The sequence below is a fragment of the Ovis aries genome, chromosome 23 (genome assembly GCF_016772045.2).
Source record: "Ovis aries strain OAR_USU_Benz2616 breed Rambouillet chromosome 23, ARS-UI_Ramb_v3.0, whole genome shotgun sequence".
NCBI lineage: Eukaryota > Metazoa > Chordata > Mammalia > Artiodactyla > Bovidae > Ovis > Ovis aries.
Window position 1 is genome coordinate 48,721,313 of NC_056076.1, and position 24,438 is coordinate 48,745,750.

At 53.4% G+C, this 24,438-nt stretch overlaps 1 protein-coding gene across 7 annotated transcripts in view; it reads left to right on the forward strand.

Annotated features, from left to right (window-relative positions):
- Nucleotides 1-24,438, forward strand: part of CTIF (cap binding complex dependent translation initiation factor) — a 326,137-nt gene that overhangs the window by 174,413 nt on the left and 127,286 nt on the right. For all 7 annotated transcript variants that reach the window (XM_060405512.1, XM_027960717.2, XM_015103729.3 and 4 more), the window contains one exon: nt 2,794-2,870. In XM_060405512.1, the coding sequence (XP_060261495.1) occupies nt 2,794-2,870 (77 nt within the window). The remainder of the gene's footprint in view (nt 1-2,793; nt 2,871-24,438) is intronic.

The following is a 24,438-nucleotide window of genomic DNA, read 5'->3' on the forward strand; positions in this document are numbered from 1 at the left end:
CAGGAAGCAGAGCAGCCTTGCTTGTCCTGGTGCACTCAGCTCAGCCCTGAGCAGAGAGGGTCAGAGTGACAACACCAGCGATACTTACTGAGGTTTGCTGCATGCCAGGCACTGCTCTATGTTCTTTACATGTTTATCAACACGGTTAACCCTCAGAGGAACCCTAGGAGGCGGATGCTATTATTATCATCCCCATCTCACAGATGTGGAAACTGAGGCACATAGAGGTTAGGTCACCTGTTCAAAGTCACATAGCCGTCAAGGGGAAGTGTGGCTCCAGAGCCCAGACTTTTAACTACTCTGACATTTTATATAGACACTGGGAAAGCTTGAAGGCAGGAGGAGAAGGGGGCGACAGAGGATGAGATGGTTGGATGGTATCACCAACTCAATGGACATGAGATTGAGCACGCTCCGGGAGTTGGTGATGGACAGGGAGGCCTGGTGTGCTGCAGTCTGTGGGGTCGCAAAGAGTCGGACACGACTGAGCGATAACTGAACTGAACATTCATATTAGTGATTTGGAGGCAATGGAAGGACACAGAAGCCAGAGCAGCTTTGTTAGAAGCCCTGAGTGGTCCTTCCTGCCCCCCGGGCTACTCTGAGTCCTGGCAGAGAGTTGGAACTCCATGAGTCTGGGTCACCAGGACAGCTCCCCTCTGCTACAGCCATGGGGAGCGGGGAGGCAGGGATGCAGATCAGAGCCCAGGACTCTGGGGCCTGGGCAGGGGAGGCCGGCCCCTTGTGAGCTCCTGGAAGGCCAAGTGTCGGGACAGCTCCCTCAGCCCAGCCCCAGGGCTCAGTTCCCCGTCCAGGCCTCCGGCTTGAGAGGGAGCCTCGGCTTCCTGCCATTGTCTGCGCTGGGCCCGCCCAGTGTGTTCCTGCGGTGACCTGAGGCTGGGAGGGAGGGAAGGGGCCAGCCCAGAGCTGGGTCAGGGTGGGAGAGGGGAAATGAGAGGGGAAGACTTGGTGTTTTTCCTTGTTTGTGTTTTGTATTAAAGAAAGCAAATAATATCCTTTGAGAAAACCATTAAACAAAGCACATCCTCGGGTTGCAGGGGCCCATTGTGGCTGCCCGAGCAGGAATTCATTCATGCCTTCTCGGGCCGGCCGATTGTTGGAGGCAAGAGACAGGCTGTGAGGGAGGGACCGACATATAAATAATGTAAGTTAAATAAAATCTGAAGTGTGCCGTTCCCTCCCTGGACTCAACAGGCGTCTTAGGGTCGGCGTCTGAGAGGCCAGGGTCCCTGTGTCCTCCTGAGCCTGTTGTCCCCCCAGCGCCCTCATTCCCGCCCCAGGAAGCACCTCGAGGCTGACGGGGTTACCAGCGTCCAAGGCTGTCCAGCCCTGTGGTCGGGGGCAAAGCCCAGAGAAGGCAGCCCACCGGGACCCTCCACTGTGGAGCCCGAATCGAGAGGGTGGCATGCACCGTCCCCATCGAGGGTCTGGGCCTCAGTCTCCTTGTCTATAAAGTGCAACTAGGGGCTCACTGGACTCTTGCCCTCTCCAGCACACTGGGCCTGTCACACCGTCTGACCCCATGCACACCCAGGGCCCTGTGGGCGGCATGGGGACCACGCTCAGGCTGTGCACTCTGCATCACAACCCGTGCCCAGATGTCCCGCGTCCAAGCCAGGCCACTGCCTCCCTGCAGACCGCCAGCCTTAGGTACGCTCAAGCCCTCCCACCCTGCCCCAGCCAGACCATAATAGAAGGCAGTGCTCTCCTGCATCCCATCAGAACACGCTTTCCTGGGGAGAGGGGAACAATAAGAAGAGAGCTGGCTCTCAGCCCACCCTCTGCAAATAATTCTGCCTGCTGTTTGGCATTTTACTCCATCAGCCCTGCATGGTAAGGAAAGGGTTTCTCTCCAGCCTCGATGTAAATATATTGGTGGCTCAGGTGGTAAAGAATCCACCTGCTACACAGGAGACCCAGGTTCGATCCCTGGGTTGGGAAGATGCCCAGGAGAAGAGAATGACAACCCACTCTAGTATTCTTGCTTGGAAAATCCCACGGACAGAGGCACCTGGAGGGCTACAGTCCATGGGGTCAAGAAGAGTCAGACATGGCTGAGAGACTAACACTTCTCTCCAACCTTGATGTAAACATATATATATGTAGTTGTTATCATGATGACAATATATGCAAAAGACCAACCTTAACATTTTCCACAATTTAACATTTAAAAAGACATTGGCTATTTGCATGTTTCCCCTAAATACACCCCAGGAGTATAAGTAACAAGGATCTTTGGTTAAAAAAAAAATGCATGAGGCCTTCTGGACTAGGATGAGGAGAAAACTGGGTCCTAGCACATTCTATCTGCATGAGGCTCAGGGTTTGCAAGGAGGCTGTGTCTCCTTGGTCTTCTCCACAGCTCATAGAAGATAGTCACATTCCCCTGGTGTTAGGAGGCCTGATGTTGGAGGGTTAGCTTGTCCACCATCGATTCCAGTCTGATTCTCTTGCTAATTCTCTGCCACACCTTGCACACCCTCATCCGTCTCTCCTGACCTGAGTGTTCTCATTTGAATGGCTGGATTTGACAAAGTCTAGGGACCCCACTGTTCTTTGGTTCTATGATTCCGGCATCATCACCTGGTGGGAAATGCGTGGACTCGAATATTCTCCATTTTTCAATCTGGATGTGGCGGTCAGAGCCTAGCCTTTCCAAACTCTCAATTTGGTTTTGTTGTCATAGATGTTGTTGTAGGTTAGTTCAGACTCGGAAGTTCTTTGCTGTCTTTCAGATTTACTGACGCCCCTCTTCCTTCCCCAACCACACAGGGCTACCACCCGATGCCCCACGAGGTAGAGATCGCGCACACGAAGAAGCTGTTCCGGAGGAGGAGAAATGACCGAAGGTAGGAGACTCGATTGCCAGCTTTGGGTTTTCTTTGCCTTCGGCCCTTGTGTAGCTGTGGTCCTGGCCTGCATTTTGCTTTTCCTGGTCACTAGCCGATACAATAAGAGGTGACGTGGCTGCAGTGGGGTTGGTTACAGGGTGAGTGGGGGGCGCCCTTCTCTTGGGTGGCCCCAGGATTGGATCCCTGCAGGAGTCCAGGGCAGGTTTTGCAGTTGAGGAAGAGGAAAGCTCTTTGCACCGACTGGGCAGCCACAGTAGCAGTCCTTGGGGTACTCTGACCTGCCAGCATGTGTTTTGACACACGGCCTCCAGGAGGCTCTGGAGCTCACAGTTCTAGGACTCTCTGTCTCTCCTCCGCCCCGTCCCTGGCCTGGCTGGGATCAGCAGTCGTACACGCTGCTTCTCTCGAATGCCTTGGGACGTGTCAAGGGGAGTGCTGTCCTAAACTAAGGCAGAAACTGGGATCTCCCCTGAGATGCCAGCTGGGTGACAGCAAGGGGCCAAGAAAAGCGCCTGGGGTAGCTCTGGATAGGAGCAAAGAACTGAGGCTGGGCGTCTGGGAGGCTGAAACTTTGTTTCCTGAAAGGCTCTCCAACAAGGAAAGACCTTCAGAGTGTGTTTCGAGTGGAGAAGTTCAGCTGCAGAGCATTTCTTTCATGTGGCCACTTGTGCAAAAGCAGGGCCAGGGTATTGAACGTGCGTAAATGATTTCGGGACGAAAATGAGGGAGGGAGGAAGATAAAGAGGGAAAAAAGGAAGGGAGGGAGCAGGGAAGGCTCTGCTTGAAGAGTTTCTCCTCTACAGGGGATTTCTTCTTAGATAAAGGCGGTAGCTTATGGTTTTACCTTTACTGAACAGAGACTGTTCTCAGAGAGCCATGAAACAGCCCAGCCAGCTTGCTTGCTCAGAGAACTAAAAATACCTCTTCTTGTGCAGCTTCTTGGAGGCAAGGTTTGCCCAAGGTCCCTGATTCCCCCCCCAACCCCTCGCCCTATACACACACACACACACCCCACACACATACACACACACACACACCACATACACACACATACACACACACCACACACACCACATACACACCACACACACACGCACCACACACACATGCACCACACACACACCACACACACACCACACACACCACATACACACCACACACACACGCACCACACACACATACACCACACACACACCACACACACACACCACACACACACACACACACCACATACACACCACACACACATGCACCACACACACATACACCACACACACACCACACACACACACATACACACCACACACACACACCCACACACACACACACACCACACACACATACACACACACACACCATACCACACACACACACACACACCACACACTACACCGCAAACACACACACACACCACATACACACACATACACACCACATACACACACACCCCACACACACACACACACCACATACATGCACACACACCACACACACACAGCACATACACACACACACACCACATATACACACACACCACAAACACACACACCCCACACACATACACACCACACCACACACACACACACCACACACACCACACACACCACATACACACACACCACATACACACACATATACACACACACAGCACATACACACACATACACACCACACACACACACCCCCCACACACACACACACACCACATACACACACATACACACACACCACACACACCACATACACACCACACACACACACCACATACACACCACACACACACACACCACACACACATGCACCACACACACACGCACCACACACACATACACCACACACACACCACACACACACACCACACACACACATACACACCACATACACACACACCCCACACACACACACACACCACATACACACCACATACACACACCACATACACACCACACACACACGCACCACACACACACCACACACACACCACACACACACCACACACACCACATACACACCACACACACACACCACATACACACCACACACACACACACCACACACACACACCACATACACACCACACACACACCACACACACGCACCACACACACATGCACCACACACACACCACACACACACACCACATACACACACATACACACCACATACACACACACCCCACACACACACACACACCACATACATGCACACACACCACACACACACAGCACATACACACACACACACCACATATACACACACACACCACAAACACACACACCCCACACACCACACACACCACATACACACACACCACATACACACACATATACACACACACAGCACATACACACACATACACACCACATATACACACACAGCACATACACACACATACACACACACCACACACACCACATACACACCACACACACACACACCACACACACATACACCACACACACACCACACACACACACCACATACACACACATACACACCACATACACACACACCCCCACACACACACACCACATACATGCACACACACCACACACACACAGCACATACACACACACACACACCACATATACACACACACCACAAACACACACACCCCACACACATACATACACACACACACCACACACACACACCACACACACCACATACACACATACACACACCACACACACCACATACACACACACCACATACACACACATATATACACACACAGCACATACACACACATACACACACACCACACACACACCACACACACACCACACACACACACCACATACACACACATACACACCACATACACACACACCCCACACACACACACACACCACATACATGCACACACACCACACACACACAGCACATACACACACATACCACAAACACACACACCCCACACACATACATACACACACACCACACACACACACACCACACACACCACACACACCACATACACACACACCACATACACACACATATACACACACAGCACATACACACACATACACACCACATACACACAGCACATACACACACATACACACACACCACACACACCACATACACACCACACACACACACCACACACACATACACCACACACACACCACACACACACACCACATACACACACACCCCACATACATGCACACACACACCACACACACACAGCACATACACACACACACACACACCACATATACACACACACCACAAACACACACACACCACACACATACATACACACACACACCACACACACACACCACACACACCACATACACACATACACACACACACCACATACACACACACCACATACACACACATATATACACACACAGCACATACACACACATACACACACACCACATACACACACACACCACACACACACCACATACACACACATATACACACACACCAGATACACACCACACACATACAACCACATACACACACATGCACACACACATACACACAACACAAACACACACATACACACACCACACACACCACATACACACACACCACACACCCACCACATACACACACATATACACACACACAACCACATACACACACATGCACATACACACACACCACACACACATACACACACACCACATACACACACACCACACACACACCACATACACACACATATACACACACACACCACATACACACCACACACATACAACCACATACACACACATGCACACACACATACACACACCACAAACACACACATACACACACACACCACACACACACCACATACACACATACACACACACCACACACCCACCACATACACACACATATACACACACACCACATACACACACCACACACACACAACCACATACACACACATGCACACACACATACACACACCACAAACACACACATACACACACACACACCACACACACACCACACACACACACACACACACACAAAGGGCCTTGAACAACGGGTGCTGGATGGTGGCCACAATTCGGGGTGGATGGAGATCCAGTCCCCAGGAATGTCATCAGCTGGTGGATTTAGTGGAATGGAAACATTCCCAGAGGACGGTGAGTGTTCAGCCAGCTGGGAGGCAGGCAGTCCGGGCTTAGAACCCAGACCCGCCGGGCGCTTCGTGCAGTGGCATCAGAGGGGAAGGTGGGGCAGGGAGACTGGCCCCAGCCTGCTCCTGGCCTGACCAGGGTGCAGTCCTTGTTCTCTGTGTGCTTCCTTTTCGCGGTGCAGCTGATTCCTGGTTTCTGGGTTCCCTTCAGAGGGAAGCGGTAGGGAGCACCCCCTAAAGGAGAAGTGGGGTTCACATGGGGACTGAGGAGGTGTCAGGAAGGGCAGAGGCTCCGTGTCACTCCTCCCCTGCCCCCGATCCCCAGAACATGTGTGGAGCTTCAGGGACTCCCCGAGCTTCCGTAGGAGAAGTCACCCCCTGGGCCCAGGCAGGGGCAGGCCGCTGTGCACGTCCACGTCAGCCACACCTCTGCTCCGGGGCCAGGTCACCCCTCTCAGCCCCTGGACAGTGCAGGCCTCCAGAAAGCAGCAGTGTGGCCCAGGAACGTAGGAAGGGGAGCCTGACGTACAGGCAGCGGGAAGCCAGCCTTCCGCTGAGCCGCGCGCGTTAACAAATGCCCGGTGAGGTCAGCACACCTCGCAAAGGATGTGGACCCGGGACAGGGTCCAAAGCAAGGCAATAAAGATGATTAAAGGGATGGAAAGTATGTCCTGTGAGGAGAGGCTCCCCGGCCGGGGCCAGGGGAGAGGAGGCTGTAGGGAAAGAACGTTTGTGCCAGTAAACTCTTGAAAGATTTATACCGAGCACTGAGGAGCAGCCGCCCCACCTCTCTCGGGCTCTGAACTGGAGGAAATCAGCTGGAGTGAAAGGAGAGAGTGTTCCTCTGGACCACAGATGGGCTCAAGGAGCAAACATCCCAACCATCAGGGGCTCAGACTCTGCCATTCAGGGCGGCAGACGCGCGCAGAGCCCATGCTGTGCGCCAGGCGGGGCCCCACCTGTATTCGCAATCTGGAATATGATGCAGGACAACGCTTGGCCACCACGGCCTCCCCAGGCGGTGGGGACTTTCAGGAGAAGGGCAGGCAGCCAGACAGTTTCAGGACCTCACTGTCCGAAAGCAGGCAGCCAGCACCAGGGGCCTTCCTATCCCTTCTTGGTGGAGTACATGATTCTGACGTTTGAGGGACGGCTGCAGAATATTGTCTGGTCAACCCTAACCTTCCAGTTGTTGATGGACAGTCGAGGCCTTGCTGTGCCCCAAACCTGTATACTTGACCTTGATGGTTAGCACTTTTGTAGGTTAACCCTCCTGGTCATGGGAAGGCCACGACCGAGAGAGGCTTGTGTTCCTTGGGTGGCAGAGCGGGAGGTGACCGGAATCAGGTTTGGTGGCCGAAGGCACAGCCAGCATCTGCCTGTGTCAGGCCTCTGATCTCTCCCCTTTTGTTGCAAGGGAGAGAAGGTGCTGTTTTCCCCTTTTAACAGATGGAATAACTGAGGCCAGGGACACTAGCCAAGGTTGTTTAGCTAGGAAGCGGCCGAGCTGAACTCACCTGTGCTGGCTGCAGTTCTCAGCCCTTTGGACTCCACAGCCTCCAGTGGGCCTGTGATCTAGAAAAGGCCAAGAGCAGGGAGCTGGTGGAGGCAGAACTGGGGTGGGGTGGTGGCGGCTGCAGCGTCACATGAAGGGAGGTGGTCGGCTCCATCCCCTCTGCCTCTGAGGCTCTGCGGGGGACTCTGTGGGCTCCCATCTGACTGCAGAGTAGCTGGGCTTGTTGTCTGAGAGCTGCAATCACCCGGCAGCCAGGCGGATTGTGGATCCTGGAGGCTCTGTGTTTCACCTCGAAGCCTGAAACAGGAATTTCTAAACTAGGCCCTAGGGCCCTAACCCTGACGAAAGTCTAGATCGTATCCGAGTTCCCGGCTCCTTGAGGTCTGGAGCGGGCCCTGACTGCTTTAATCCTCCGGTTGTTCAAGTCTGAGGCACATGCCCTGGAATTAGATGTGGGACGTGAATGCCACCTCTTCTGCTCGCGACCTCCGAGATTTTGGCAGATTACTTTATACCTTGAAAACTTTATCTCTTTCCTCATTAAAATGGGTCCACTAACTGGGAAGCTTAACCAAGCTCATCCTGTAAGGTCTTAGCGCCAGCCCACTCTTCAGATCAGAGGGGGATCCGAGGTGCTCAGAAAACACCTTAAGGTGGAAGTGGACGGCAGATGTCTGCCAAGCTGGGGGAGGGGCAGGGGAGCAAGAGGGGCTGTCCCAAATCCCCACGGTGCCAGGTTTGCTTGTGAGCCCAGGGAGGTTTCCTTGCATCCCCTCCAGGGGCGGGGCATCCGGGATCCGTTGTTTCTCTTCTCGGAATCAACTTTGAGAGCTCTGCCCCCACTGTTGGGGGGGCAGGGAAGGGGGCCCCCAGGAGCAGCCATCTGCAGACTCTGCGCCCACGTTCTGTGCGCGGCTCCGAGGGCCTCAGTGTCTGAAACTGAGTCGTGGGCGTCTTTTCCTCATTTTGCAGAAGGAAAAGGTTAAGCTCGTGAATGGTTCAAAGGTTTTCTCCTTTAAAAATGTTCTCAAAACACGGGCAAGTGGTAACCGCTTGTTTATTTTGGGGACCGAGTTAAAGATGTTTGCCCATTTCAGACAGAATTATGCGTCTCACGATGCAAATGTGCTAAGTGGCTGTTTCGTGCATCCCTGAAAGAGCAGCCTGCCTCCAGGTGCTATGCCTCGACCGGGGTCGGACACCCGCTGATGGAAGCGGTGGGCCGTGGGGGCTTGTGTCCTGGGGAGCTCCCTGCCCTCAGGCTACAGGGTGGCAGGGCAGGGGGCAAACACTGGAGGGCCGAGTTCTGGCTGTGCCGCTGACCTGCTGCTGGTGTTGACCTTGAGTGAGGTCTCACCTCCAGGGGGGTTTCCTTGATCCCCCCTCCACCCAACTCCCACCCCCACTCCTGAAGAAATGAGCATCGGAGGCCAAGGATGAAGGTCATGGCCTGCGTTCCCCGGGGAAGCAGGGTCCGGGATGAAGATGAGCTGGCGGGATGCTGACTCAGGAGTACCCTTATGGTCCGGAAGGAAGGGGAGTGGATTGGGCAAGAGGGGATGGTGAGCTGCAGTGCCGTCTGGGTGGGGAGTTCTGATTCTATGAGGAGTCCTGAAATTGGGGTGACACTCTGTAGAGTTGTCCCCAGATGAAGAAAACAGGCAGGTCTTTGTATCCCTGTGTCTGCTCTAGTCATCGGATGGGGACGGCCTTGACCTTGAACCGGCGGCTCTCCGCCCCAGTTTTTGTAGGGCCGACCGCTGAGGACTGTCTATCACGGCATGTCCAGCATCCCAGGGTACGTGCATTGATCTTGAACCGGCCCTGTGCACACATCACAGCCAGCACCACGGGGAAGCACCTTTGAACTCTCCAGCTGGGATTGATGGAGCAGCGCTTCAGGCTCCAGTCTTTGCCTGGGAGGAACCAGACAAGAGCCCGGCTGTAACCCCTGCTCTCAAAGGCCTGAGACAGAGCTTGCACAGCGGGCCCCTGAAGCCGCCAGCACGTGGCCCATGACTGTGTGGCATGCTCATATTCCTCGAGGAGGTTTCAAGAAAGGGGCCAGCGGGGGTAATTACAGGATGCTTCCTGGAGGAGGTGGGTATTGAACTAGCCTTCAGTCACAAGGAGAACTTGAAAGGGAGATGGGAGGCCATTAAGCTGAGGGGACTGTGAAGGCCTTAGTGAAACAGGTGTAGGAGCAGGGGTTCCCACCGCCCCGGAAGCCACCCTCACAAAGCTCCCTAGAAACAGACCCAGGCGGGGTGGAGCCCATAGCATCCTCTACCCACAATTGAGAAGGAAAAGAGCTCCTGGCTTCGGACAGGGCCCAGCCCAGACTATCAGAAGCCTCAGTCCCCCCAGGCGCCAGAGCCGGCCTCGTAGCAGTGAGAGCAGGGCAGCTAATGGAGGCGTTAGCGGTCCCTAGCGCGATGCCCGTGCGGCCAGGGAGACAGGAGAGCCTTTCTCCAAATTAATTTGTTTCATTAAGTGAGGTCTCAGAACGGTTCATTTATTCCACATGCAAAGCGGATTTGAAAAGAAGGAAAGAACGCCACAGTCATCCCAAGCTGGTATCAGATGATCTGCTGGATGGGAAGTGGGAGGGAAGCTGTTCCCTGTCAGACTCCACCTCTCCCGGGTCCCCAGATGGTGCAACAGGGTGAGCAGAGACCCTAGCCCCTCTTGATGCCTCTGTCCTGTGACTGACTGTGACTGTGGTGTGGGGTCCTCCAACAATCAGTTTCAGTCTCATCCGTCACCTTCCTCTGCCACCACGTGCCCAGACCCTCCCTGGGGGCCAGGCTGTTTCCCCCAGGGATGGCATTCGTATCAGCCATCAGATGTGATTTTGCAGGCTCTCTGTGACATCATCTAGGTCACTGATTAAAATGAACAGGGCATCTGGAATTGATGGTGATGGGTATGCAACTTGGGGAAGATCCTAAAAATCCTGGATTATGTATTCCAAAGGGGGGATTCTGTGGTATGTGAATTATATCTCAACTTTTTAAAAGTTTTTTAACGGGTAAGGGAGGTCCCGGGATGGAGTGATGGGGAAAGCCTCTGTAAACCCTCGCTGAATCTTGGTGTTTGTAGTGTATCAGAGTAGTGTGTGTGTGTGTTAGTCACTCAGTCGTGTCCAACTCTGCAACCCCATGGACTATAGCTCTCCAGGCTCCTCTGTCCATGAAATTCTCCAGGCAAGAATACAGGAGTGGGTTGCCATTCCCTTCTCCAGGGGATCTTCCTGACCCAGGGTTTGAACATGGGTCTTCTGCATTGCAGGCAGATTCTTTACCATCTGAGCCACCAGGGAAATCAGACTATCAGAGTACTATCCCTTTCAAAAAAGGACGTAGATTTGGCTTGGCCCTGACTTGTTCTACGGGACTCTGTGCTAGCTATTAATGATTACACCTTTTCTTCTGGATCATCTCTTTGGGAATCTCTTTGGGAGAGATGGTATCTATGTTTTTCTGATTTTTAAAACTGGAACTCTGTACGTCTAGCTGCAGACCCTAATGCTTTGTTCATGACATGTCCTGACATGTAGTCAAGGGCTCTTTATGACCTCACATGGAGAGCTCCCTTTTTCTGGACCATATAGCTCCCTCCCTTGGGCAAGAGGATGAACATTCAGGGTACCTGTCTCTCTCTCCCACGATTTCCTCCGAGGCCCTCAGCATCTTAGTGAGGATGCTCTAGCTGGATCTGCCTTCCCTGATCCAGCACGTGTTCTCTGACAGAAGGCAAACCTTTCTCTTAGCAACCCCCTTAATCTTACATCATCCTCCCCATCAGCAGCCTCATGCTTGCCTCCTCCTTTCACTCTAAATGCAAAAGTTTAATTTTAGAAATGTCATTAGTGCTTGTTAAGCCCACTGCTTGACACACTCTGACGGCTCTTCCCTACCCTGTGATGCCCTCACTGGTTATGGGAGATTCCCTGTTCCCTTCTGGAACCCACGCCACCCTCCTCCTCTTCACACTTGGGCTCCCAGCAGAGACTCTGAGGGATGCCAGCACTGCCTTTAAAACCCTAAATCGCAGTTGTTTTCTGGTACTTACCTTTCCCTTTAGCCCCTCACCTCTCTCCTGCAGATGCGGACTCCTTCATCTATGAAGATGACTGAGCCCCAGCTCTTGCCCATCAGGAACTGATCAGAAATCCATTCAGTTCAGGGTCCTGAATCCATCCATCAGCTCATTCACAGGGCTCATTAAGGTAGCCCAGGTGGTAAAGCATCTGCCTACCATGTGGAACACCCGGGTTCAATCCCTGGGTCAGGAAGATCTCCTGGAGAAGAAAACGGCAACCCACTCCAGTATTCTTGCCTGGAGAATCCCATGGACAGAGGAGCCTGGTGGGCTACAGTCCACGGGGTTGCAAAGAGTCAGACATGACTGAGCGACTTCACTCACTTGGGAGGTTCAGTCGGTCCTCATTACTTGAAAATTCTATATTTGCTAATTGGCCTCCTTGTTAAAAGTTCCTCATGTGTGATTGAGTCAATACAGTGCTTTCACAGTCATTCATGGACACGCCCAGAGCCCAGAGTGGTAAAACACTCAAGTCACCTGACCTGCGCGTTCCCAGCTGAGGCTGAACCTGGAGACCTCTGCCTTCTTGCTCCAGCTCTCCCATTGTAAACAAGTGTCTTTTCCGAGACCCACTGAGGGCTCTGTCTTCCACGCTGATGTGCTTTGGTTGGCGGATTTGCTGTTTAAAATGGTGCCTGAGCGTAGCGCTGCGGTGCTGTCTCGTGTCTCAGAGCCGGGAGGCCGTTGTGCGCCTTTTGAAGAAAGTACGTTTGTCGGACGAGCTTCCTTCTGGCCACAGCTATAGTGCTGTAGGCGGTGAGCTCAGTGTTAGTGAATCGACGATATATAGTAAATAAGGTGTCTTTAAACCAAAACACACATAACACGGGGCTATATATTGATCTGTTGGAAAAAAAACATTGTGACCGGAGGCTCGCAGGAACCTAACCTTGTCTTTCTCCTGGGAGCAGTGGCTCAGTAGCCGCTAGTTTGGTGTGCGCACTTTAGTTACCCAGTTGTACAGAGCGTTAACTACCATGAGTGATGAAAATGGACGGTGCTAGCCCTTTAAAACAGTGGGAGAGGGACTTCCCTGCTGGTCTAGTGGTTACCACTTCACCTTTCAAGGCAGGGGTTGCGGGTTCAATGCCCGGTTGGTGAGCTAGGATGCCCGCTGCCTTGTGGCCAGGAAATCAAAAACAGGAGCAATGCTGTCACAGATTCAATAGACTGTTAAAATGGTCCACATCAAAAAAAAAAAAAAAAAAAGGCATGGAGAGATGCTAAAGGTAAAGGACTGTGTTGTGAGTGATGGGGTTTGAGGCTGAGTAGTTTGTCCCGTCTGTGGGGTGGTAGCAGAGAGGGGGGGAGGGCAGGGAGTGGGAAGCACTCCCTCCGAGACTGTCACCTGGCTTGGGTCTCGCTGAGCCGCCACTGCTTCATTTGCCCATCCTGGGCTGACACTGTCCCCCAAGCCCTCCAGACGGCTGAGCCCTGAAGTGACCATCATTGTCATCCTGTCACCGGGAGCCCAGGGGACAGCGAGACGGATTACACTCCCATTGCCCGCAGTTTGTCTTTATATCGCAGCGAGGAAATTGCCCTCATTAAGTCCCTGCTAAAGATAGATAAGAAAATGGGACAGGCAAACCCCCACCTGGCAGGCAGCCCTGTCAGATTCTAAGCAAAATGAGTCAGATAGGAATTATTTTTAGGCTCCTTCTCCTCCTCCCCCACGCCCACCCCCAAGCTCTCTTAGAAAGAAGAGCAGCTCATTTCATGAAGCCAGATGTCCAGGTCTGTGTTTGATTGACATGGGGGCCTGGTTTACACCGAGAGAAGACCCAGGCTTTTGTATAAACCACGACGGCCAGATGATCATCCTTTGCACGATGGCGGCCTCTCCCAGGCTGCCAGGAGGGCCCCGAGGGCTGGCTCACAACTCGCCCTTTCCTGTCCCTCTTTCCTGGCGCGTGCTCTGCCCAGAGCCTGCCCTCAGCATCACACTTTGTAGGAGAATAAGCCAGTCCCTGGGTTCCTTCTCCTCGGGAAGGACCAGCGAGTCCCTGGGCCCAGGACCCAGGTCCGCGTATGGCCATGTCATGCATTTTGGCAGAGCTCCCGGTACCAGGCTTGCTCCCTCCGGTCTGGGCCCACTGCTGGGGAGCTGAGCACTGCTCCTTCTTGTTCGTTCTGTGCTCCTTTTTCCAGCTATTAGGATTCATCCAGACCCCTTAAACCCTAGAGGACAAAAAAGGGAGACCTGGGGGCAAGGAGGCTGATGAAGAGGAGGCAAGGGTATGTGCCTAGAGGCTTAGAGAGCAGAAGGGATGCTGACAAGGACAGTGGCCATCTAGAGATAAATGCCCGGGACAGAGCATAGAATGGACACCAGGAACCAGCCACCTGAGTTGGTTTAATTACAGCTCCTTAGAGGTCTCTGTCTCCCTATTTTTGAAATGCTGGACATTTGGGGTTGGTTCACAAATGTTAACCCCAGCCCTCTCTCCCTTGCTAGCATGGAGGGACACACGCAACTCCTTCCACCCCAAGTGCCCGGGCGTCTGGCGCCAAGTCTGCATAGCCTTCACCCAGGGCAGCCGGCGTGGTGGGTATGAGGGCCTTGGTTCGGCTCACTTGGCTTCTAGACCTGTTCATCCCTCTCCAGCCAGGGGATCTGAGGCAATAAGGACCCTCGCCAAGCTCGTTTTTCTTCTTGCCCCCAAAGACACTCACTGTAGCCTGCAAGAACGCCGGTAGATGAGGTGTGATGAGGGGTACACGAGAGACCCCAGCCCCATGCCGGCTCCAAGTACCGAGGCATGAGTCCCCTCCTTCCTGACATTTGCTCCTGGGACCCCTCCATCCTGGACCATGTGAAGGGAAGGAAAGAAAATCAGGCCAGCAGTTGTGGAGTCTAGGTTTTCATCTTTGTGCGGCCCAAGGCACTTCTCTTAAACACTTTTGGAGCTAAAACTTTCAAATGTATTGGGGAGAGTCCAGGGTTAAAGATGACAAAGAACACTTCCCAGGAATATTCCATTCCTTCGCTGTGGGCTGGAAAGACACTCTAGAGGCCAGTTGGGGCTTTCAGTACAAATAACTCGCTTCCCTTTTATCTTTAACCCAGCACATTCACCCTCTCCAGAAAATTCCAGAAATCTGGAATTCCAGCATGTCTGCTGCTCCTGTGTACATTTTTGGGGACCAAATTTGGTCTAGGTCTGTACTCTGGGCAGCCAGCCGTGCCTGGTTGAGCCTCCATAGTCCCAGCATTCCAGCTACCCGAGATGGAACACTTCCTGGGACCATCTTACCCCTGGAGTGGGGTCTGCAGCCCCTTAATTCAGGCAAGCCTGGCTCACCCTGAGTCCTGCCCGGAAGTTGCTCAGTGATTTAACAGGCACGGTGTTCGGGACGTGCTGAACCCTTTGCAAATATCTGCTGTATAATCTTACCAACAACCCTAGGAAGGAGATAACTGGTTTTATTTCCATTTTATAGATGAGGAAAGTAACTTGCACAGAGAAGGGGAGTAACTCCCCCAGAGAGAGAGCGGGGAAGTTGCTGAGCCTGGCTGCAAACTCAAGCAGCCTGGCTCAGAGGCTGGACCCCTAACCAGTTATCTGCTGGAGAATTCTCTCCCCTGGATCCCTTACCACCTCCAACATCCACCCCCTGACTAAGCCCCTGATTAACTCTGTGTCGGGGCAGTAAAGGCAGCTTGGAGGCCACTGTCTTCAAAAGGCCTGAGGAATGGGGGTCTTGAACATCATTCAAAGAAATGAACAAATGGTGAGATTTCAGCCAAGACCCACCAGGCAAGGTTGCCCGCCCTCTGCCCTCTGCCCTCTGTGCCCTGCCCCAGGTTAGTCATGCCTATAGCTCCCTCCCCTGGTCCAGATGATTCATACGTGGACCGATTTAGGAAGTTCCTGTAATAGCCCAGAGATGTCCCAGGTTGCGGGCGCCCCACCTGCTGAGAGGCTGGAGGAAGGGTGCTGTGAGTTCCAGAACAGTGAGCAGTTCTCAGGGGAGGGCACTCTGGGATAGGGGGAGAGCTTCCTATTTCCACAAGCCCCCTGCCCCAGTCCCAGGAGGACAGGCCAGGCCAAGAGGGTGCCCTTCACTCCCCAAGGCTCCCAGCAGGGATGGGAGCACAGGTTTTAAAAATACCAAGGAGCCTTCCTGCCTGGGTCAGCATTTACCCTGAGCTCCAAGAGTTATTTCTGAGTCTTCCCAGTAATTTAATTTTAGCCATTTATTCCAATGCGTGTGTTTTTGGGGGAAGCCAAGGTGGCCTCTATTATGGTTTGGAGTATTTTTGGGAGGTCCTGGTTTCCAGAAGTGATGCAGGGGTTCAATTAGGCAAGACATCAGCGAACGGAATTAAAATAACTCTAGAAGACAGCCCTGTGGGTCCCCGGAGGAGATGCTGTGCTGAGCTCCCCCGGGAGGGAGATTAGGACCAAGGTGTCCCTGGCATGCCCAGTCGCCATCACTGAGGTGGCAGCTTGTGTCATTGTCGCCAGCTCTCCCAGCACCTGCAGGCATCTTGGTGCCCTTCAGAATGCAGAACTGATGGAGCTGCCAGTTCTTTCTAACTTGGCCTGGACACGCAGCCCAGGCACCAGGAGCAGACAAGCTCACATCCGTGGCGAGTTCTGTAGCTCCAGCTTGGAGGTGGACAGGTGGACTCACCAGTGCCTTATGGGGAGCTGAAAACTTTCAGTCACGAGCACACTAACATTGCAGGGTTTGCGGAGGAGTTATTCTAGAGGAATTCTTGAACCGCAGCCAAGCAGACCTTCCGTTCCCCACCCCCACCCCAGCACCAGCCATACCTGACCACCCCCACCCCTAACTCCCCCTTCCCCGCAAGACAGGCCTGGCCGCCTCCCACCACCCCTTTCTTGCCTCCTCCTAAAGATCCATCCCCTCACTGCATTTTCTGACCTCAATCTGCTCTCAGTTCCCCGAAGCTTCCCCAGTCTGCCCCCAGCGGCTCCCTCCACCTGGGCCCTTCCTCACCCGCCTTGCTGGCCCCTTTGCACGTGGCACCCACTTGTCACTATTCAAGCTGTTTTTCATCCTGCCTTGATCCTTTTCCCTGACCTTCCCCACCAGTTGCTGGCATGCGTCAGGCCCCACCCAGCATGGACTGAAAGAGCTCTCCCTGCCACACCTGAAGTCCTTCGCCCACCTGGTGTGCAGGTGCAGCCGCTGAGGGATTCAGGGATGGGGCGGGCATGGGGGGTAGTGTGCAGGACGCTCGCTGGTGGCGGGAGGCCAAGCCTGTCTCCCGAGTCACCTCTCCCAGTGGCCACCTGAGCCAGCTTTAGCCATCGCTCACCTCTCCCTTGGGCATATTCTGCCCTCCAGTTGTCTTCAGATGCCTCTTTTCAGCTTAAGGAGAGGATTCTGTGGACAAAGGATCCCGTTTTAGGCTTTCTGTTTGTTGAAGTTGACACTGAACTTGGGAAAGACATGTGTCGACCCAAGGATGAGAAATGTTTTTAGGAAAAAGGGAAAAAAAAAAAACTATGGGGCTGTGTGCATGTTTGGCCCGGCGTCCTGAGCGGCCGCAGCAGACTGGCTCCTTGCGTCAGAGAGCAGATGGTCACCCTGAGCAGGCAACCTGGTGCCTCTGAACCGTGGGCCGCAGCCGTGGCTCAGACAGGCTGGGCAGGGAGTGGGGTGGCACAGGGCAGAGGGCAGGCTTCTGACTTCGCCTTGATGATCCAGAAGGTTGGCACACACTCGGTCAGGAGTATGGGGTGAGGGAGGTAATCATTAGGACCTCTCTAAGTGGGACCCAGGGGGGCCAGCTCCTTCCCGGGGAGCCGTCCAATTCACCGTCCAGGTTCTGTCTCAGGCACCCTTTCCTGGCCGAAGTTCTAGGTCCGTATTTTCACTGTGGTGCTTAAAACTCTGCACACAGTTGGGGAAAACCCTCTCTCTCGCCCACCTCCTACCACTCTCCAGCTGCTCCTTGTGTACCCGCATGCACCGCTCTTGCATTTCATCTTATGAACTGGAGTGTCAGGAATCAGTCCAGCCTTAACCCAGGGCGGATCACTTTGCATTTTCACGCGAGCCTTCAGTGATGACCCAGAGTTGAGAGTCACCTCGTGCTGAGAGCTTGAGACACACGGAAAACCCGGTAGAGGCTGAAGGAAGGGAGGGAGGATACGAGTGTGCGTGTACGTGTGCTAGTTCGCTTCTGCCTTGTCTGACTCTTTGCGACTCTGTGGACTAGAGCCTGCCAGGCTCCTCTGCCTATGGGATTCTCCAGGCAAGAATACTGGAGTGGGTTGCCATTCCTTTCTTCAGAAGATCTTTCCAACCCAGGGATCAAACCTGGGTCTCCTACATTAGTAGATAGATTCTTTACTATCTGAGCCACCAGGGAAGCCCACTGGGAGAGTGCATGGGTTGTTATTTTTTGAGGGCGGAAATTTTAGCTCCTAGAAGCCTGAAACTATGCTACTTGAAGCAAACGTCCTTTTTGCCTCGATGTTCATTTTCTGGAAGTCACATAATATGAGCCACTGTAGAACCCAGGTTCCAGACAAGTGTGTAGGTGGCCCCTTGGGTGTGCTGACTTGTCTAGACTTGGTTCGGGCCTCATTGCTAGACGTGGAGCCTCCAGGGCATGACTTGACCTGAGGCTTGTGTCTCATCTAAAAAACCGTATCATGCTCTGAACGCCAGTAACATATCAGGGACTTCTCAGACGTGAGGGCTTACAGCCTGTATGTGGAATGCACACATCTGTGTTTATAGCTGTGTACGTGTGACTGTTTTAGGGACCTCTGCCAGTTATCCTTTCCAGTGATTGTTTGCTGGAAATGGAGCTTGGCCTGCCGTTTGTATTGGTTATCCATTGCTGCATAACAAATTATTCCAAAACTTAGAACTGCAAATATTTATTATCTCACACAGTTTCCAAGGGTCAAAACCCAGGCCATTTAACTGGGTGCTCCTGGCGCAGGATCTCTCTTGAGACTGCGGTCAAGCTGTTGGCAGGGACTGTGATCATCTGAAGGCTTGGTTCAGATGGGACTGGAAGATCCACTTCCAAGCTCACTGACGCGGCTGTTGGCAGGCCTTAGTTCCTCACTGGCTGTTGGCCGGAGGCTTCATTTCCTTGCAATGTGGGCCTCTCTGTGGGGTGCTCATGACAGAATGAGCCCGGGGGGGGGGGGGGGGGGGGGGAGTGGTGGAGAGAGAGGCTGTACTGTCTTTTGTAACCTAATCTCAGCGAAGACATACCATCCCTTCTGCTGTTCTGCTTGTCCCATAGACTAACCCTTGTACAGTGTCAGAAGGGACTGCAGAGGGTGTGAATGCCACCGGGTGGGGACCACTGGGGGCCATCTTTACCTGATTCTAGTATTCCTGTGGCATTGTTTTCCTTTTTTTTTTCCTCCTGTTTTAAATGATCTAGTAAAATGCACCAATAGCTTTGAATGAGTTGAGGTTTTTTGTTTTCTCTTTTCTGATTCAACCTCAAGTCTTTCCAAGTAATGCCTTCCTTGTCCTGTCCTCCCCTCTGCACGCCCCTGCCCATGGCTCCTCTCTCCACTGGAGCATGTGTTGGAAAGTTTCCTCCCTGAGGAAAGTTGCTGTTGTTGGTCACGCCATGCAGCACGTAGGATCTTAGTTTCCAGGCCGGGATTCGAACCCCTGCATTGGAAGCGTGGAGCCTTAACCACTGGACTGCCAGGAAAGTCCCTGAGGAAGCTTTTAAACCAGAGGATGACTTTATCTCAGCTTTGGGACCTACCTGTTGTGCAGGGGTACAGCAGGTAGTTCCAGGAAAAGGGAACTTTCCAAGATACACTCACTCACACACACCTTCTCTCTCTCTCACTCTCACACATACATTTATTTTCCCCTAAACTCTTTAATCTCAACGATTATAAAAGATTTAGCTTTAATTAGAAGCATATTGAAATACTAGAGTCTGTCCATTTCCAAGGCTCAGGAACCTAGGGGCGGTTTAACTGGGTGCTTCTGGCTCAGATCTCTCTTGAGATTGCTCTCAGGCTGTTGGCAGGGATTCACTCTGACAGGGAAGTCTTCCTTGGGTAGGAAAGAGAAGAATACAAATATTAACAATGCAAATAAAGGTATCTTACACAGCCTTTCTCATAGCATCTCTGCAGCAGGCTTGGGGGCCAGATAAGACAAATGCCTCCCAGTGTAAGAGCAATGTAGGTGAGACTCAAGAAAGGCCATGTGATTTGCTCAAGACTTTGCAAAACTGACGCTGGTTCCAGACATCAGAATGTCCAGACTCTTTGCCTTGGGGTTTGGGGATGTTGGTAAGTAGGGGGACACATGCTTCTTTTACACCCACTCCAGGATAAATGGTGATCTGGAGAGAGAAAAGCATTTAGGCTTCGAGGGCGATGTGGTCTCACCCTGATTCCACATTGCAGGGCAGCAGCAGCAGCCACTGAATGAGAGGGACTGTGGTTCAACAAAACTTCATCCACAAAAACAGGTGGGGGCTGGACTCAGCCCATAGGCCACAGTTTTCACATCCCTGATCTAGATGATCACAGGAACACCAAGGAGAAGGGAATGGCTGCCTGCACCTTACCCCGAGGAGACGGAGGTGGAGCCGGGTGACGTCACCTCCCTGCCTGCGCTCTTGCGGGACGCTTGGGGCAGATCCAGGCTGAATGACCGACCGCAGTCTGCATCCCCTCTCACTCCATCCTGCCTGGGATGGTGTGCCTACCCAGGGTCACACCGGGACGGAGGTAACAGGAAAACCAGAGGAGAGGCCCTGGTGGGGGGCGGGGGGTGGGGAGGGGAGCACCAAGCTGTCCTTTCCCACCTGTCCCCAACGTGCTCTGGTTCTTGAAGACAGTACTGCACTTCTCAGGGAAGCGACTCTTAGGGCTGGTGGGCTGCTGGCTTGAACTTGAGTTCCAGTGCTTGAGCTCTGGTCGGCTAAGCCTCAGAGGCCATGTTGGACAAAAGTCCCTGGGGATGTATTTTGATGCAGAGGTTGCAGAAGGCCCTGGTGAAGGCTGCTGTGGGAGACCTCAGAGTTCGAAGTACCTGGAAGTAGCCACTCTAAAGAGCAAAACTTGGAAGGCTGTAGGAAGAATGGTGTCCCCTGCCTCTCTGAAGCTATCAAGGCAGGACTGGAGAAGGTGGAAGGTAGAAGGGAAAACGGGCCAGCAGGGCAGGGCACAGGCAGGACAGGTCTGGCCTCGGAGACAGGGCTGGCAAGCCCAGACCCTGCGCTGCATGGGGCTCTGCCCGCCACAGGGCAGCCACCCCCTGGAGCTGACACCATAGCCTGGAGCACCTTGAGCCTCAGAGGGTCTCTTGTTCTTGGTGAGAGGTCTTTGAGCAGCCCCTCTGGCAACAAGGCTTCCCGTTTAGCCTCTCACGATCCTCAGATTGCAGCCTCTCCTGCAGCCGACGTGGCCCAGCCAGCAGAGCGTACACCAGTCTGGAGTGTAGACTAAAGAGGGTGCTGACTAATGCGAGCGGCGGTCTGGGGGCTTTATTCGCCTTGTGTCTGCAGTAGAGGCGTGGTGTGTTCTCTGGAAATATTGGATCTACTTGTTAATCATATTAATAATCATAATATGAAATGTATGGGATTTTGAGAGGCCCTAGGACCTTGTTGTCTGAACTTACATGAGTACCTGCCTCCTTTGGGCTTCCCTGGTAGCTCAACTGATAAAGATTCCACCTGCAATGCAGGAGACCCTGGTTTTATTCCTGGGTCAGGCAGATCCCCTGGAGAAGGGAAAGGCTACTCACTCCAGTATTCTGGCCTGGAGAATTCCATGGACAAAGGAGCCTGGCAGGCTACAATCCATGGGGTCGCACAGAGTTGGACACAACTGAGCAACTTTCACTTTTCACTTTTCCATTGGATTAAAAATTTTTTGTTCCCTGTGATCCCTTCCAAATCATAGCTACCCTGGGAGAGGAACTATCTTGATTCTCCTGGACACTGTCCTGGGACTGACTTGTCAGGTGTGTGAGTTACAGACAGGGGAGGGGGGCAGAGAGGATGGCATGGGGTGGGGGAGGTGGGAGTGGACTTGAAGGCCCAGCTGGTCACCTGACGATTGTGCCTCAGCCATGCCTGCCTCTCTGGGGGAGTCGTGGGCTCCTATTTCCATTAAATCTTTAAAAACGACCCCCTGAGCCTGAGGAGTTGAAGCGGGACTGGCTGGGCTCTTTGCCACCCCTGTTCTCCTGGGGGACCCCCCTCCCCTGCTGAGCACGGGATCAGGGGAGGGGCTCTCTGGGGACTGACTGCCATGCCCAAGCCCCAGGGAGCATCCTGCAATTGGGAGAAGCACCAGGGACACAGAGGGCCTGGCGGGGGCTCTGGTCCCCATCAGCCCTGCTGCCAGGGCGAGGGTGTACCAGTCCCCATGGAGTGCTTCTGGGGGAATGTTTTGACCCAGAATGTCTCAGGGATCTGCTCTGAGCTATCCCACCATAGAGCAGCGGGAATGTTGAGAGGGAAGAAAGTTCCCTGTCCGCCCAAGGTTTTCCACCCTGAAAGAGCATCACTGTGAAAGAAGATGGCTTGCCCCTATCTCCTTTGGGCCATGCCTGAGGGGACCCCTCTGCACCAGCCCTGCTTGGCTTCCATCAGTCTTTCTAGCCCACCTTGGAGTGCTCACCCTCGCCCCCTCTTCCCACCAGCTGTCTCCCAGAAATCCCACCAAACCCATCTTTCTTCACGTCTCTCAGGACTGGGTCTCAGAGGGAAGCTGTTCCATGGTAAAGGCCCACCTTTCCATCCTAAGAGTCCTCTGGGCGTCTTAATTCTGATGAATGTGGTAGCAGTTTGGGGTCCAGTGAAGGGGGTGTTTGGAGACAGAGCTGGCCATCTCCTGAGGCAGGGTTAATGCTCGACAAGGCCATGAGGGATGCTGGATTCTTCAGACTCCGCTGAGCCCTTCTATGAGCTGTGGCTCAGACCCAAGATGGGAACCGCCCCCCGCCCCAGTAGGGGGAGGGCCCAGGCTGAAGCCTCACCCCCTCCCTTGGTGGCCAGGAAAGGGGGGACCTTCAATGCTGCACCTTCCAGCAGTGCCTGCCCACCAAAAATAGGTCAGGGCCGCCCCCTCCCCCCCCCACCCCCTGCAAGCATTGCTGTGGTCAGAGAGATGATGTCAGGTTAGCTGTATTAAAATTGCTCCCATCTCAGGATTCCTTGGGATCTGTTTGCATCCTGTTTATCACCGGGCAGCCTTCTGGGGCGAGAGGGCCATTTCCCTTCAGAGGCTGAAGCTCTGTGTAGTGCTGGCCTCTTCTGCCTCATGGCAGGAGCCCCCAGCCCTGGCACAGATAGGGGAGTGAGGTGGACACGGGGCTTTGGTCAGGAAGGGAGGGTCTCCTGAGGGCTTCTCGAAGGCCTCTGTGTGTGCAGGCCTTCCAGGAGCTCATAGTCTAGTTGGAGAGAGAAGGTTACTGAGCAGTTCACACTGAATTAACATTGTTATGTGTGTGTGTTGTGTGTGTTACACGTGTTGTATGGTATACACGTCTTTCAGGGCTTCCCGGGTGGCTCAGTGGGTAAAGAATCTGCCTGCCAATGTAGGAGACCTGGGTTTGATCCCTGCGTTGGGAAGATCCCCTGGAGGACTGCATAGCAACCCCTCCAGTATTCTTGCCTGGAGAATCCCATGGCCTGGCATAGACAGGCTGCAGTCACAAAGAGTAAGACACGACTGAAATGAGTAAACATATGCACACGTATGTTCCCATGTGTGTATATGCGTGTGTGTAATAATACAGACCACAGGCCCTGGGACTTCAAAGAAAATAAAGATTTCTGGGGTTTAGAGTAACCAAGAAGGCTTCCAGGAGGAGGTGGAGGGTGGTCTGTGTCCTGCACGGGC